Below are 12,446 nucleotides of genomic sequence, written 5' to 3' on the forward strand. Positions count from 1 at the left end.
TTTGTAACGCATAAAATGATTGTAGGCTAATTCAAACATTCCAGCCACCTTGCCCGTTGGGATAAATTATTTGGAGTAAGTAGCATAGATCTACCGTCACTAGACGGCGCCAGAGTATACTGTTTTGAATACAACATGCATTTGACCAGTCCCAAATCAGCTGCTTACACGGGTTTATTGATTTCAGACTCTATCTTTCACTACCGTGCAGCAGGACAGGTGAATTGTCAATTAGCTGCTGCTAGAATCTGCAAATATAGACTATCGCTTTATTTATTTTTTACACCTCAAAATAAATGTGTTAGGAATACGATTGGACCTCACAGGCAAATATTACTTTATTTTAAGATTCAATAAAGAAGGTCTGTAACAGAAAAAAAAGAGCTAGGAATAGGATTAATTTAGCCTACTATATACTTTTCACCAGAACGCACTGGCTTGGCTACATTTGGACACCCTACAAGTGGATCGAGGTAAGCTGGGCATATTGCTTTTACAGTCTATGGCATATATGTTGTCCTGGTTGACAATGACAACGCACTCAGACTAGCAATGCAAACTCAGAACGTTTAAATGTGAACTTCTTTCAGTGTGGTTCAAAAATATGTTTCTTCTCCTGAATATGTGTTTTTTGTCTTTCTGTGCTTATAGTGAACAGAAGCAGACGGACATGGTAATCTTAGACACACAAATGGATGATTGTGGGAAATGAGTAATGATGATTGCAAGGTAGGCCTAGACAATTACACCCATGTGCCTGACTGACAAGTATAAAGAGGACACTCCATATACCTGGTGATGTAGGCCTAAATGCATCTTCCCTGTAACTGATGAAGTCTTCTTTCTGCACTTCCATTCCAGCCAAACAACTTTAAAACACGCACGCGCACGCGCGCACACACACACACACACACACACACACACACACACACACACACACACACACACACACAATTGCTTACACTTGTTTTTGTTCACAGGAAGTCACCAAGGCTTAATGGGGTTGGTGAAGTGAATGGTAGGTTTTACCAATACACTTAAGAAACAAACACACCTCAACACTCAATGATGAATAGAATATAGTTCACTGGAGAGGTGAACTGTGTGTGTGTGTGTGTGTGTGTGTGTGCATGTGTGTGTGTGTTTGTGTGTGTGTGTGTGTGTGTGCGCGTGTGTGCGTGCGTGCGTGCGTGCGTGTCTGTTTGCATGTATGGGAAAGGGAAACACCCAGGATTTAAACCATGGTCTGCCATACACAGGAAAACAAACATCCACCGCTCATGCAAAGGAAAATCTCACATTGGCTATTATGCTTATGAGCTGACAGGGCTACTCCATTACATTTGACCTGAGACAGTATACAGCTATTATTTGATTGTTGATGTGACGTGGTGACATTGACATGACATTGATAAAATAAGGTTCTGCAGGTGTTCCGGGGAGGAGTGTGGGACCTCAGAGTCCACTAAGGAGAAGCAGCAGAACCATCACACTTACAACCCGCCGCCAGAACAACATGTACGTACGACGGCATCGCCACAAAGAATGACATCCCATCATTTTCTTCATACAGTACATGAAAATAATTAACAATTGTACAGAAACTCAGAAAGTACACAATCCACTGAACATATTATGCTCTGTTGTGAAGATGTTTCTGTTCTGGGATCACAGTACAGTTTCATTGTGTCTTTCCAGCAATGCTGTCCTTAAAATAACTGGTGATGTGAAGAAGAAAGGGCGATTCAGCAAGACCAATGTAGGAGTAAAGCTTGCTCTCACTACTGCCACTATACTATACTATTACACACCACTACTACTACTACTACTACTACTACTACTACTACTATTGCTACTATCAATTAATCATGCAGTCAAAGACGGATTTTTATACTGTAGTCAGTGCCTTTTGTTCAGGCTGGACCTCAACAGGCTTTACATTGATCTCATTAAAAAATTCAGACATAATGTACTTCAGCATGCTTTTCTGATTTGTCTTGGTATTCCCTTGTGGTAAAGTTGAAGTGTCCCCTGGTTAGCACTTAGCAGGTAACAGTGTTGGGGCATGGGGGTATGAGTATAAACGTTGATGAAGAATGGTGTAGTAAAGGAAACACATTTTCAGTTTTGGAGCATCATCCAGTGTGCAGACCTCAGAATTTTTTTCTATTATTCTAACCTAGGCCCGGTAAGAGCAGTTTGCATGATTAATTGAAAAAAGATTGCGATTTAGATTCAGAATGCACTAGTTCGCTGTCCAATTCATTTTAGTTACTGTTATGTTTTTGCTATACAAGACAGAGACTTAAAGAGAGGTTTAAATCAAGCACTTTGATGCTGTCTGTTTAAACTAAGCCACAGTATTGGCTTCAGGTGCCACATTATTTATGTAGTAATGTTCAGCAACTATAGACTAAAGACAATAAATATTTTCATGGAAAGAAATAATAATCGTGTGAGAATCGTGATCTCAATTCTTGTGGAGGGAAATTCCTCCACAAGAATCCTCTCAGCCAGTGGGTTGAGACTCCATGCAGAGCATGTCCCTTAACTGTATCTTACATGTTATTTATGCTGGCAGGTTGTACCTCATCCCGCTCTGCTGAATCCTACTACCAGAACCACACCACATCAGAGGACTTGGATGGTAACAAAGATGCCAGCTGGCTCCTCACTCCCCATGACACGCCACGATCTGAATGTGAGTTACATTACCACTATTCTCTCGAGACAGACTGTTGACTCGCATCAATAAGTTCAAAGGAAAAGAGGGCACTGTTTTTCCTTTATTTTTTGACGATGGGTTCTCAGATTGCATTACCACTGACCCTTTTATACTAAATGACACTATTGTACTACTGTCTGGACTCTGGAGCATTGTGTCATTGTATCAGCAAGTGTAATAACTACTTGTAATTGTAGTAATATAATTATTTGTGTAGCATTTATTGAAACATTAGAAACTGCAAGATCAGAGTAAATGTCATGAACCTTAGTCAAATAATATGGTCAAGTAACTAGAGTGCCAAATGGCGAAAGGGCCTTTCTGTGTGGAGTTTGCATGTTCTCCCTGTGCCCTCTAGGGTAGGTACCCTCACAAAAACATGCAGTAATCCTGGTCTCTAAACTACCTCCCCCTGGCCAGCCTGATGGAGGGGAAAGGAACTGGTTGGAATAAAGTGTTCCATCCACGCGCTACGTCTGGCCGGAGAACCTCCAGTGAAAAGAAGCAGCTTAGACTCCTCATGCATAGAAAGAAGCATGAGGTCAGTCCACTGCCCTCCTCAGGTTGGCAGAGGAAGTGTAGCGCCCAGGATTACATTAGATAATTGACACTGGGTGAAAAAATGGGTTGCAAAAATCGTGAGATAAAAATGTATATACAAAACAAATAAACTCAATTTCTACAAGGTGAATTTGGGAGAGAGATATGTGTCAAATATATGCAGATGTGTAGGCAAGACGGGAATACATTTAGTTGAACTGGAACATACAAGTGAGGTGAGGAAGAAAGGCAGGATATTTGGAGGTACACACGATATTCATAAACAGGCCACCATGACACAGCCATGCAGGTCCATCCTGTGTCTGTCTCTGTTCCACTTGCATCCATTCCATTGAGCTCCTCCCTTCACTCCGTCTCTCCCCCTAACCCACTCCACCCACACCCTCGCCTCTACAGCTCGTATGAAAAAGCGGCACAAACATCCACGAAAGACCAAATGGAGCAATGGCATTATACAGAAAGGCGTGAAGACGAAGATGAAACCACCCAACCACCCTTCCTCCTCCACTCCAAATGAGCAGATTGGTGGGATGGAGGCAGAGAGGGGAGAGACCCCAACCAGAGTAACAGGTGTGATGCCCCACACACATTATAGACACACAGTATGTGGTTGCCTGCACCTGCCTAATTGTCTCCCTATAGGTGAGCCTGGGTGGGGCACATCTTGATTGCTCATTGGAGAGCACCTGGGCCCGGTGCCTCCAGTGAGCTATAAAAGCAATGTCCCTGCCATTCACTCAGAGAGATCCAGAGGAGGCAGACCTGCTGTCTGGGCCTCCATTCCCTGCATGCTTGCCTCCATGTTCTACTGATATTATGTCCACCTTATTCTTTCCATCCACACACACACCACACCATGTTCCACACATCCATCACCACCACACCACTGATTACTGACTCCACACCTTATAGGATTTGTTGCTTGATTATGTTCTCCAGTTCAGTTATAGTTAAGTTAATGTCTAGGCCTATTTTACAATAAATATATACTTTGTTCAACTTTCGACTGTCTCCTGCTCCTCATCTTTGTCATGGCAAGAGCCAGCCATGACAAATGGGGGCTCGTCCGGAAGTGTGAGTACTAAAACTTTCAAACTTTAATTTTTAGTTTGAGTTGTTATCTAGTAGCGGCTATTAAGGCCTAGTGGTTGTTGCGCGCACGGTTTTGACAGCCGTTCTGAAGTAAATTGGGGTATCCCCGTGACGTACTGTAGAGCGGGGCCAATCAGAGCCGGAGGTTGGGAAGCCTGGCTCGGGATTCCCTTTTTGTCTTTTTTGACACGGACTTCAAATTGTTTGGGGCGGGCGGGTGCGGTCTTGTGTTTGACTCTCCGTAGCCGCTGCTATTTCTTTTGTTTTCCGTTGGGTGTTCTATGTTGAGCATGGAGTTATTTGGATGAATCATAAATAATCATACACGTTTGGTGACACATCGAACGTAAGTTGGGCAGAGTACTCAAACAAATATAGGAGCTATACTGCATTGTCCCGTGTGAGGCTTAGCCACGGAGTTGCTTTAAACTTTCGTGGGTTTGTTATTTTTCTTATAGTGTTGGGGGAACGCAGTAGCAGCATTGGGCTCGGGAGCACAGTACGTGGCTGACGGCGCAATTATTAAATGGTTGCGTTGTCCCCATCGTATAATTAGTGCATCAGTACCCCTGCCGAACCCCATGAAGAGCTAGGGTGAGGTAGATAAGCTTTGGATAGGCAGATAGGGGACGCTCTTTTTGTTTGGGTTGCTCTGTGTGAGGTTACGTCGCTGTGTTATTTAAATTGTGTATAGATAGCCAAACGTTATGATGGCTGAAATTGATGATTTTGTGGCATCGCCGTCAGTTGAGTTCTTAAATGACTGTACAAAGGAACAGTTGTTTGATATTGCTGACCACTACCACATCGACCTTGGGGACAGGAGACGCAGATTGTATACGCTAAGACTAATATTAATGGCCGGTTTGGAAGACATAAATGTTTTGCCGTTGGAGCCTGGGGAAACAGGGGAGGGGGGCGCTGAGCCACTACCCATTAAATGTGTCCAGGCAAATCCAAACTTTTCTTTTGAACAACAGAAGGCGCTTATGCTTATCCAGTTGGATATGGATAGGGCGAGACATCAGGGTGAAACTGAGAGGGAGAAAGTTAAACTGGAAATGGAGAAAATGAGATATGACTTGCAGAAGGAGAAGTTGGAGCTGGTGAGAGAGGGTAAAATGGATCAGGCGTTTTTGAACAGTGGAGGGAGAGCCCTTAGTTCAGAAAACAGGCAGTTTGATTTGGTGGGTAATTTGAGGTTGATGCCTAAATTCAATGAGAGGGAACCTGAAACTTTTTTTTCACTGTTTGAAAGACTGGCAGACTCGAGAGGGTGGCCTGATGCGGATCGGACTGTGATGCTGCAGTGTGTTCTAACGGGGAGGGCACAAGAGGCTTATTCGGCGTTGTCGGTGACTGACTGTTTAAGTTATGCCACCGTTAAGGCTGCTATTCTTAAGGTGTATGAAATGGTGCCTGAGAGCTACCGTCAGCGGTTTAGAAATGGCAGAAAAGACGAGAAACAATCATACTTGGAGTTTTCACGGCAGATGGTGCTCAACTTTAATCGTTGGCGTGTTGCTGCAGGTGGAACGACATGCGAGACATTGTGCGACTTGGTGCTGTTAGAACAGTTTGGTAGAGCAATCCCACAGCGAGTAGCGACCTTTATCACTGAACAGCAGGTTAAAACGGTGGGGGAAGCTGCCGCATTGGCTGATCAGTATGTGTTGACGCACCGAGACTGGGACCCACGGGGTGCCCAAATTACGCATGGGGAGAACATTGAATCCAACCATGGGGACGGCGGTCGCGGCGCACCTTTCAAGGGAAATGTTAACACGGAGGACGGGAAAAGTTGGGCTGCTCGTGACGGTGACAGAACATGTCACTTTTGTGGAAAGAGAGGTCATATCAAACCAAACTGTTACGCATGGAAACAAAGAGAAACAACAGAGGTGAAGTCAACTGCGGCTTGTGCGCCGGTGTCATATGTGAGGTCGGTAAGTCCTTTACATGAGAGCGGGAGTAGTCTCGGCGGTGTAGATGAGGCGTATCGACCGTTTGTGGAAAGGGGGTTTATCTCTCTTGTGGGCTCACAGGAAAAAGTGCCTGACAATTCTGAGAGACACGGCGGCGCAGGGCACGTATGTTCTTGACTCAGTCCTACCATTCTCTTCACAGTCGGCTACAGGGCGTGTCATGTTGAGCCGTGGTATGGGCATGGCCACAATCCCTTCTCCTATACACAAGCTAGATCTCGAGTGTGGTCTGGTTCAGGGCGAGGTGGAGGTGGCGTTGCGCGCGGCGTTGCCTGTGGCTGGGGTTGATGTTCTCCTGGGTAACATGCATGCTGGGGGAAGTGTGTGGGGAAATGTGTCATCACCAGTACTGTTAAATCGGGCGGGTTCTCCTGAGCCTACCAAAGATGTCATTGTAAATTCTAAAGTGAAAAGGAAGCGTTCATTTGGCCGACGGGCTGAACGTCGGGAGTTCAGACCCGGCGAACACGTGTTGGCTCTTTTGCCTTTCCAAGCAAGGCTCATGGGGCCATACACTGTTGTCGAGCGTGTGTCTAAAGCCAGCTACATAATTTCCACTCCTAATCTACGCAAAGCAACTCAGTTGTGTCATGTAAACCTGTTAAGGCTTTGCTATGAGTAGTCAGTCAGTCAGTCACCATGTGTCCTTCTGCTCAGTCAATGGCAGTGACTGAGTAGAGGACAAACTATTTGGTGTCTATATTTATGGTGCTTCATGATGTTCTCTAATACTTGGTGTCTCTGTTTTTTTTAGTGCACCTGGGTTTGTGACCTCTGGCCTGTCCTGCTCCCTGGTGGCCGTATTGCTAGCTAAAAACCAGATCCAGTCATTGAGGGGGGAGGAGAGTCCAGGGTGTTGCAGGGCCAGAGTGCTGAGTGTTATTGCACTCTAGAGTTCAACATATTAACGTTTACCTTGAATAATGTGTTAACCTGTTTTGCGTACATATCTTGTTTTCCTCATTATAGACTATCCTGTCTCCGGCTCTCTTAAATCGCTCCTGTATACAAGGTTGCTGAGGCTGGGGGCAGGATGGTGTGGCAAAGTGGGGAGGCAGGTATCTATGGGTATAGCATACAGGGGGATACTCGTTTGGTAAGCCTTGTTGCATTGTTAAGTATTTTAATATGTAGGAAAACCATGGTAAAAGCTAATGTTAACATTATGTAAATGTGATGGATATAATGCACTTAAATGTAAAATGTAAAATCATTTGGTTAATGGAATTTTACGTTAATTAACCTTGTGTACATTTGATTGATATAAAGTGCACTTACCGGTAGTTGATTTTGTTTTGTTTATGTGTTTGATTAACTTGTAGTCCATTAATTTCATGAGAAGTGGGGAATCATGGTTCCTAGTGGGACCACGACCTTAAGGGGGGGGGTGTGATGCCCCACACACATTATAGACACACAGTATGTGGTTGCCTGCACCTGCCTAATTGTCTCCCTATAGGTGAGCCTGGGTGGGGCACATCTTGATTGCTCATTGGAGAGCACCTGGGCCCGGTGCCTCCAGTGAGCTATAAAAGCAATGTCCCTGCCATTCACTCAGAGAGATCCAGAGGAGGCAGACCTGCTGTCTGGGCCTCCATTCCCTGCATGCTTGCCTCCATGTTCTACTGATATTATGTCCACCTTATTCTTTCCATCCACACACACACCACACCATGTTCCACACATCCATCACCACCACACCACTGATTACTGACTCCACACCTTATAGGATTTGTTGCTTGATTATGTTCTCCAGTTCAGTTATAGTTAAGTTAATGTCTAGGCCTATTTTACAATAAATATATACTTTGTTCAACTTTCGACTGTCTCCTGCTCCTCATCTTTGTCATGGCAAGAGCCAGCCATGACACAGGACCCATTCTAGAAAATGGCTGCCATGGTGACTCGCTGGATGAGAGCTCCACCTCTCCATCGGGGAGCGTAAACTGGGGTGGCGAGGGAGAGCAATCCACTCATGCCCCAGCTGTGAACGGGTTACACCTGGACCTGGCCCCCTGGGATGGCCCAGAGCTGTATGAGGTCCCTGGGGTTCAAAATGGCATTCACGTCACTACCCAGAACCATCCGCTGGTGAATGGGAACCACCGGCTGGAGCCATTGAACTCTACGCGCCGTATTCCCCCTCAGCGAGCCCATTTTACGAGGGGGAATGGGGAACTCTTGAGTGAAATGGGTCTGTATATGCTATTCATGGGATGCTTTTATGCAAAGCTCCTTCACAGCTTGAATGCAATACGTACTGGGGTTGTACCAGTGGGATTTGATCCCACAGCTACTAATGGTACTAATAATACCCCTGGTGGTATTAGTGCTATGCTTTTACCACTGACCTAGGCTACACCTGCAGGACCATGCCTGTAACCTGCTGCTGGCTGCTGCAGCTCCTAAGCAACGGTGATCAACAAAGAAAGCTGACCCTGCCTCTCTCTCTCGCTCTCTCTGCTTTCTATGCAGCATATAAATGGATAGTGCGGTTAACATTGTGTTGCCACTGCTGTTGTGCAAGCCTCTACAAGCAAAGACTCCAAGCCATGAATGCTTTTTGTATTCATGCACGTTTTGGTTCTGAGCCAAGTTACAGGCTTTTGCTAAATACTCTACTCACCACATGGGAAGTTGGGAACATAATGACAAAAACTTTCTACCCAGCTCTTTCTTTTATGTCCTTTAGTCATGTTTCACGCAGTGTATCTAGTCTAAAGTGTAGAAGATCCAGTCTGAATGTGTGTATTAAGTCACACAGAGTAATTTATATTATTTGAAAAAGTGTCAAAGAAATAGACCTTAACCCCCATGAGGCTATGATATTTATTTCACAGTGGCAGACAGTACCCAGGGCTAATGTCTTTGCTGAAAATAGGGAGCTTTTGATCTGCTACTTTCATTTGTCTACTTTTGCCAAATGTTCACCAATAGAATGACATGCCCAGAGTAGGGATGCTAGGATTCAAGTGGTTAATTGTTTCTCCCTCTGAAATGCACAATACTAACACTAGCTGCTATAATATCATAGTATATATTCTATACATTTCCTCCCAAACTTTGTACAGTATTTGTGGTATCCAACTCAGCCATAGCCATCTACTGTTTACTAGGCAATATTAATTTGCTTTAACTCCTTTACCTCCTTGCCACCCCCTTAGAGTATCGTACGCAGGAAACGCACAAAACCTTGGACACCCAGCTCAATGAGATGCCAGCACCTCTGGTAGTCGTCCATGACAAACTCAGGGTGAGCAGAGTGTGTTAGTATGATAGTGTGTTTTGAAGAGAGGGTGTGTGTGCGTGTACGTGTATGCGTGCATGCATGCGCACCGCAGATCTGTCCAAGTGTGAGTGTGTAAATGATCTCGTAATAGTCACCTGGCTGAATCGATTTGCTTCAGACAACTTGTGCAATTTAATTAGTGACTCTTCATGTCTGGAAGAGATATTTATCAGTTCTATTAAAGCTGCATATATTTTGTGGTCACATGTCATGTACACCTAGCATTTTGAGAGCCCTGTACTGTACTGGGACCAGTGAAGCACACACACTAGTCAGTAGTCAGTAGTGAATGTCTCTTAGTCCACGACTCCACAGTAATATTTTCAGTCATATTTTCAGTTTTTTGTTCGGTGATCCAGCCTCTGGTAAAAATATATATATAAAACAATATTTGGCATGGGGGGGGGTTACGTTATAATAATTGTATATTATTTTTCATAGATCGTAGTGCAGACTATGGCTAACGGCTGTCATTGTCTTTTTTCATCCCTTGCCAGAACCTACATAGGAGAGTTGTGTTGAAGACAGATGGCATGAATGTGTGCCAGTTGGAGAAACTGTACACTTTGCTGGCACAGTGCATCTACAGGCAACGTAAGAATTACAACAAGGCCAGACTCATACAGGTGGGCTCCGTTTAAAGGGAAAATATATCGTACCCTTTACAAGTGCTGTGAGATTTCGGGCTACATGCTCTTCATTAGACTACTAATTAAGGCCCAAACCGCACTAATGATTCACCATGAAACTCTTGCAACCAAACGGTTGCGAGTAGTTGCATGTAGTTGCATGAAACCATTATCATCAATGGCAGTTGCAAGGAGTTGCATTGATGTGAGATGTTCTTAAAACTGTTTTGTTGCAAGGAGTTGCATTGGTGCGGTTTATGTCAGGCCACGTGACCTGCCTGACATAGGGTGTGGAACTGTCGATGTGCATGTCGTTCTATTCTTTTCAACAAAAGTTAAACTCATACAGGTACAATACTAAAAGTGGTTATTTAAGTTAATTACTAACATGCACACTAGCTGGTGATTAGAGAGGTTGTCCTGTAAATTAATGAATGGCCACGGTTGACCCTCCCTGGTAGGACACTTGCACTCCTACCTGTTCCATAACAATACGAATTTCACCTAAATCCCTGAAACTGGATTTTTGTAGCAAATTATGTTCCTTCCTGCCCTGATGATGACCTGAGGTCGAAACATGTTGGCTTTTTAACTAATATAGCCTGTTCTCCTCTTTAAAATTTGAGTGCTCGGATCGTCAATGTTAATTTTGCGCCACCCATTATAAATTAGACTGACTTCCTTTGTCATTTTTGCATTTAATTTATGATTTTCCTCTCTCTAGGAAATGAAGAGAGAAATCGACAAATTTTCCTGATGTCCAATGTATTATTGCCATTTATATTTTGCAATAGTCTTGTGACTCTTGTCCTAAAATTGCCTAATATATGGAAATGTATGGTTGTGTGTATTTGTTGTATATTAGTTATTAATTTTTTAGCTTATTTATTATTTTAGTGATTTGATGCACTGATCGGTTGGTACAATTTTGTTGTACATGTTACAATGACAATAAATCTTATTCTGAAATACTTTTTATTAGTACTAACTACTTTTTATGTTTATTATTTGACTATGCCATATCCATGTTATGTGCTCACTTGATTATTTGCGTGTGCTCTATTCTCCTGAAAAGTGGATGTATTAAGACTTTTATACTCATGATATAGGCTGACAGTTATTCTCTTATTTGTAGTGCTTGGCTGGCTCACATATCTGAAAACAACTTGTATGAATTATTATACAACTGTTTTTGAAAATATTGATACCTTGAACTGCCATCCTGTTTTATTGTTTCTATGTGTACTGTGGAGTCGCGCCACCAGAGTGATAAGTACGTTCCCATGGTAACAAGCCAAACACCTATGTCACAGACGCGGAAGACAGCTAGACCCGCCTGCGGGCGACCGGGCGTGTCATAGAGGCTGTCTACTATCCTTCTAGATTTTTCCAGACCTGAGCAGACAAGCACGGCCATTTTCCGCTGTCTGCTGGCGTCTTTTCCAGGTTTTTAGACAGCTGGTGGATGGAAAAGAAGCTCCACCCACGCATGCTGGGGCAAGCGTTTCCGGGAATCAGGCCCTAGCCACACTGTGGATGAGACTGGGTCATGGATGATGATGAGTTGTCGAATTCACTAGCCGCACTATTTTACATGTCAAATAATGTAATAAATGCATGTGTATTATTCTCGCCTTCTCTGCTCTTTCAGTGATCCTGGAGGGGATGTGAACGGAACACTGTCTCCCCCACTCCCAGTGAGCTGTGGCGTTCCACAAGGAAGCATACTAGGGCCTTTACTGTTCCTAATATATGTAAACGACATGACAGCTTGTGACTGCAACATGTTCCTGTTTACAGATGACTCAGCACTGCTGGTCTCAGACAGGAACAAACTCCAGGTTGAAAAGCCCCTCAGCTCTGAACTCGGTAGAATCTGCACCTGCGGCTCCCTGGTAACAAACTATATTTACACCTGGGAAAAACTGAATCCATTCTCTTTGGATCAAATAGCAATCTCAGCAAGGCAGATGGCTTCTTGGTTAATGGTTAGAGTGGGTGACTATTATCGCACAAAAATATGAAATTACCTAGGTTCTATCCTGGAGGCAAATCTTTCCGGTGATAAAATGGCCACCAACGTAATCAAAAAGGTTAACCAAAGAACAAGATTCCTACAGGATCTCCTCACTGGTCAACAAAAACACCTTGAAGACCCTGATAGG

General features: G+C 43.9%; 1 protein-coding gene across 1 annotated transcript in view; it reads left to right on the forward strand.

Moving 5' to 3' along the window:
* The window catches only part of LOC308331619 (uncharacterized protein), a gene marked incomplete at its 3' end in the record, with an annotated part of 29,811 nt that extends 22,677 nt beyond the window's left edge, over positions 1–7,134 (forward strand). Inside the window, exons 17-22 of the mRNA XM_080787105.1 lie at positions 652–673; positions 1,431–1,522; positions 2,582–2,701; positions 3,683–3,849; positions 6,506–6,662; positions 7,118–7,134. Coding sequence (XP_080643231.1) covers positions 652–673; positions 1,431–1,522; positions 2,582–2,701; positions 3,683–3,849; positions 6,506–6,662; positions 7,118–7,134 — 575 coding nt within the window. The remainder of the gene's footprint in view (positions 1–651; positions 674–1,430; positions 1,523–2,581; positions 2,702–3,682; positions 3,850–6,505; positions 6,663–7,117) is intronic.
* Between the last annotated feature and the right edge of the window lie 5,312 nt (positions 7,135–12,446).

The sequence above is a fragment of the Protomyctophum bolini genome, assembly GCF_963924005.1.
Source record: "Protomyctophum bolini genome assembly, chromosome: 17".
Classification (NCBI taxonomy): Eukaryota; Metazoa; Chordata; class Actinopteri; order Myctophiformes; family Myctophidae; genus Protomyctophum; species Protomyctophum bolini.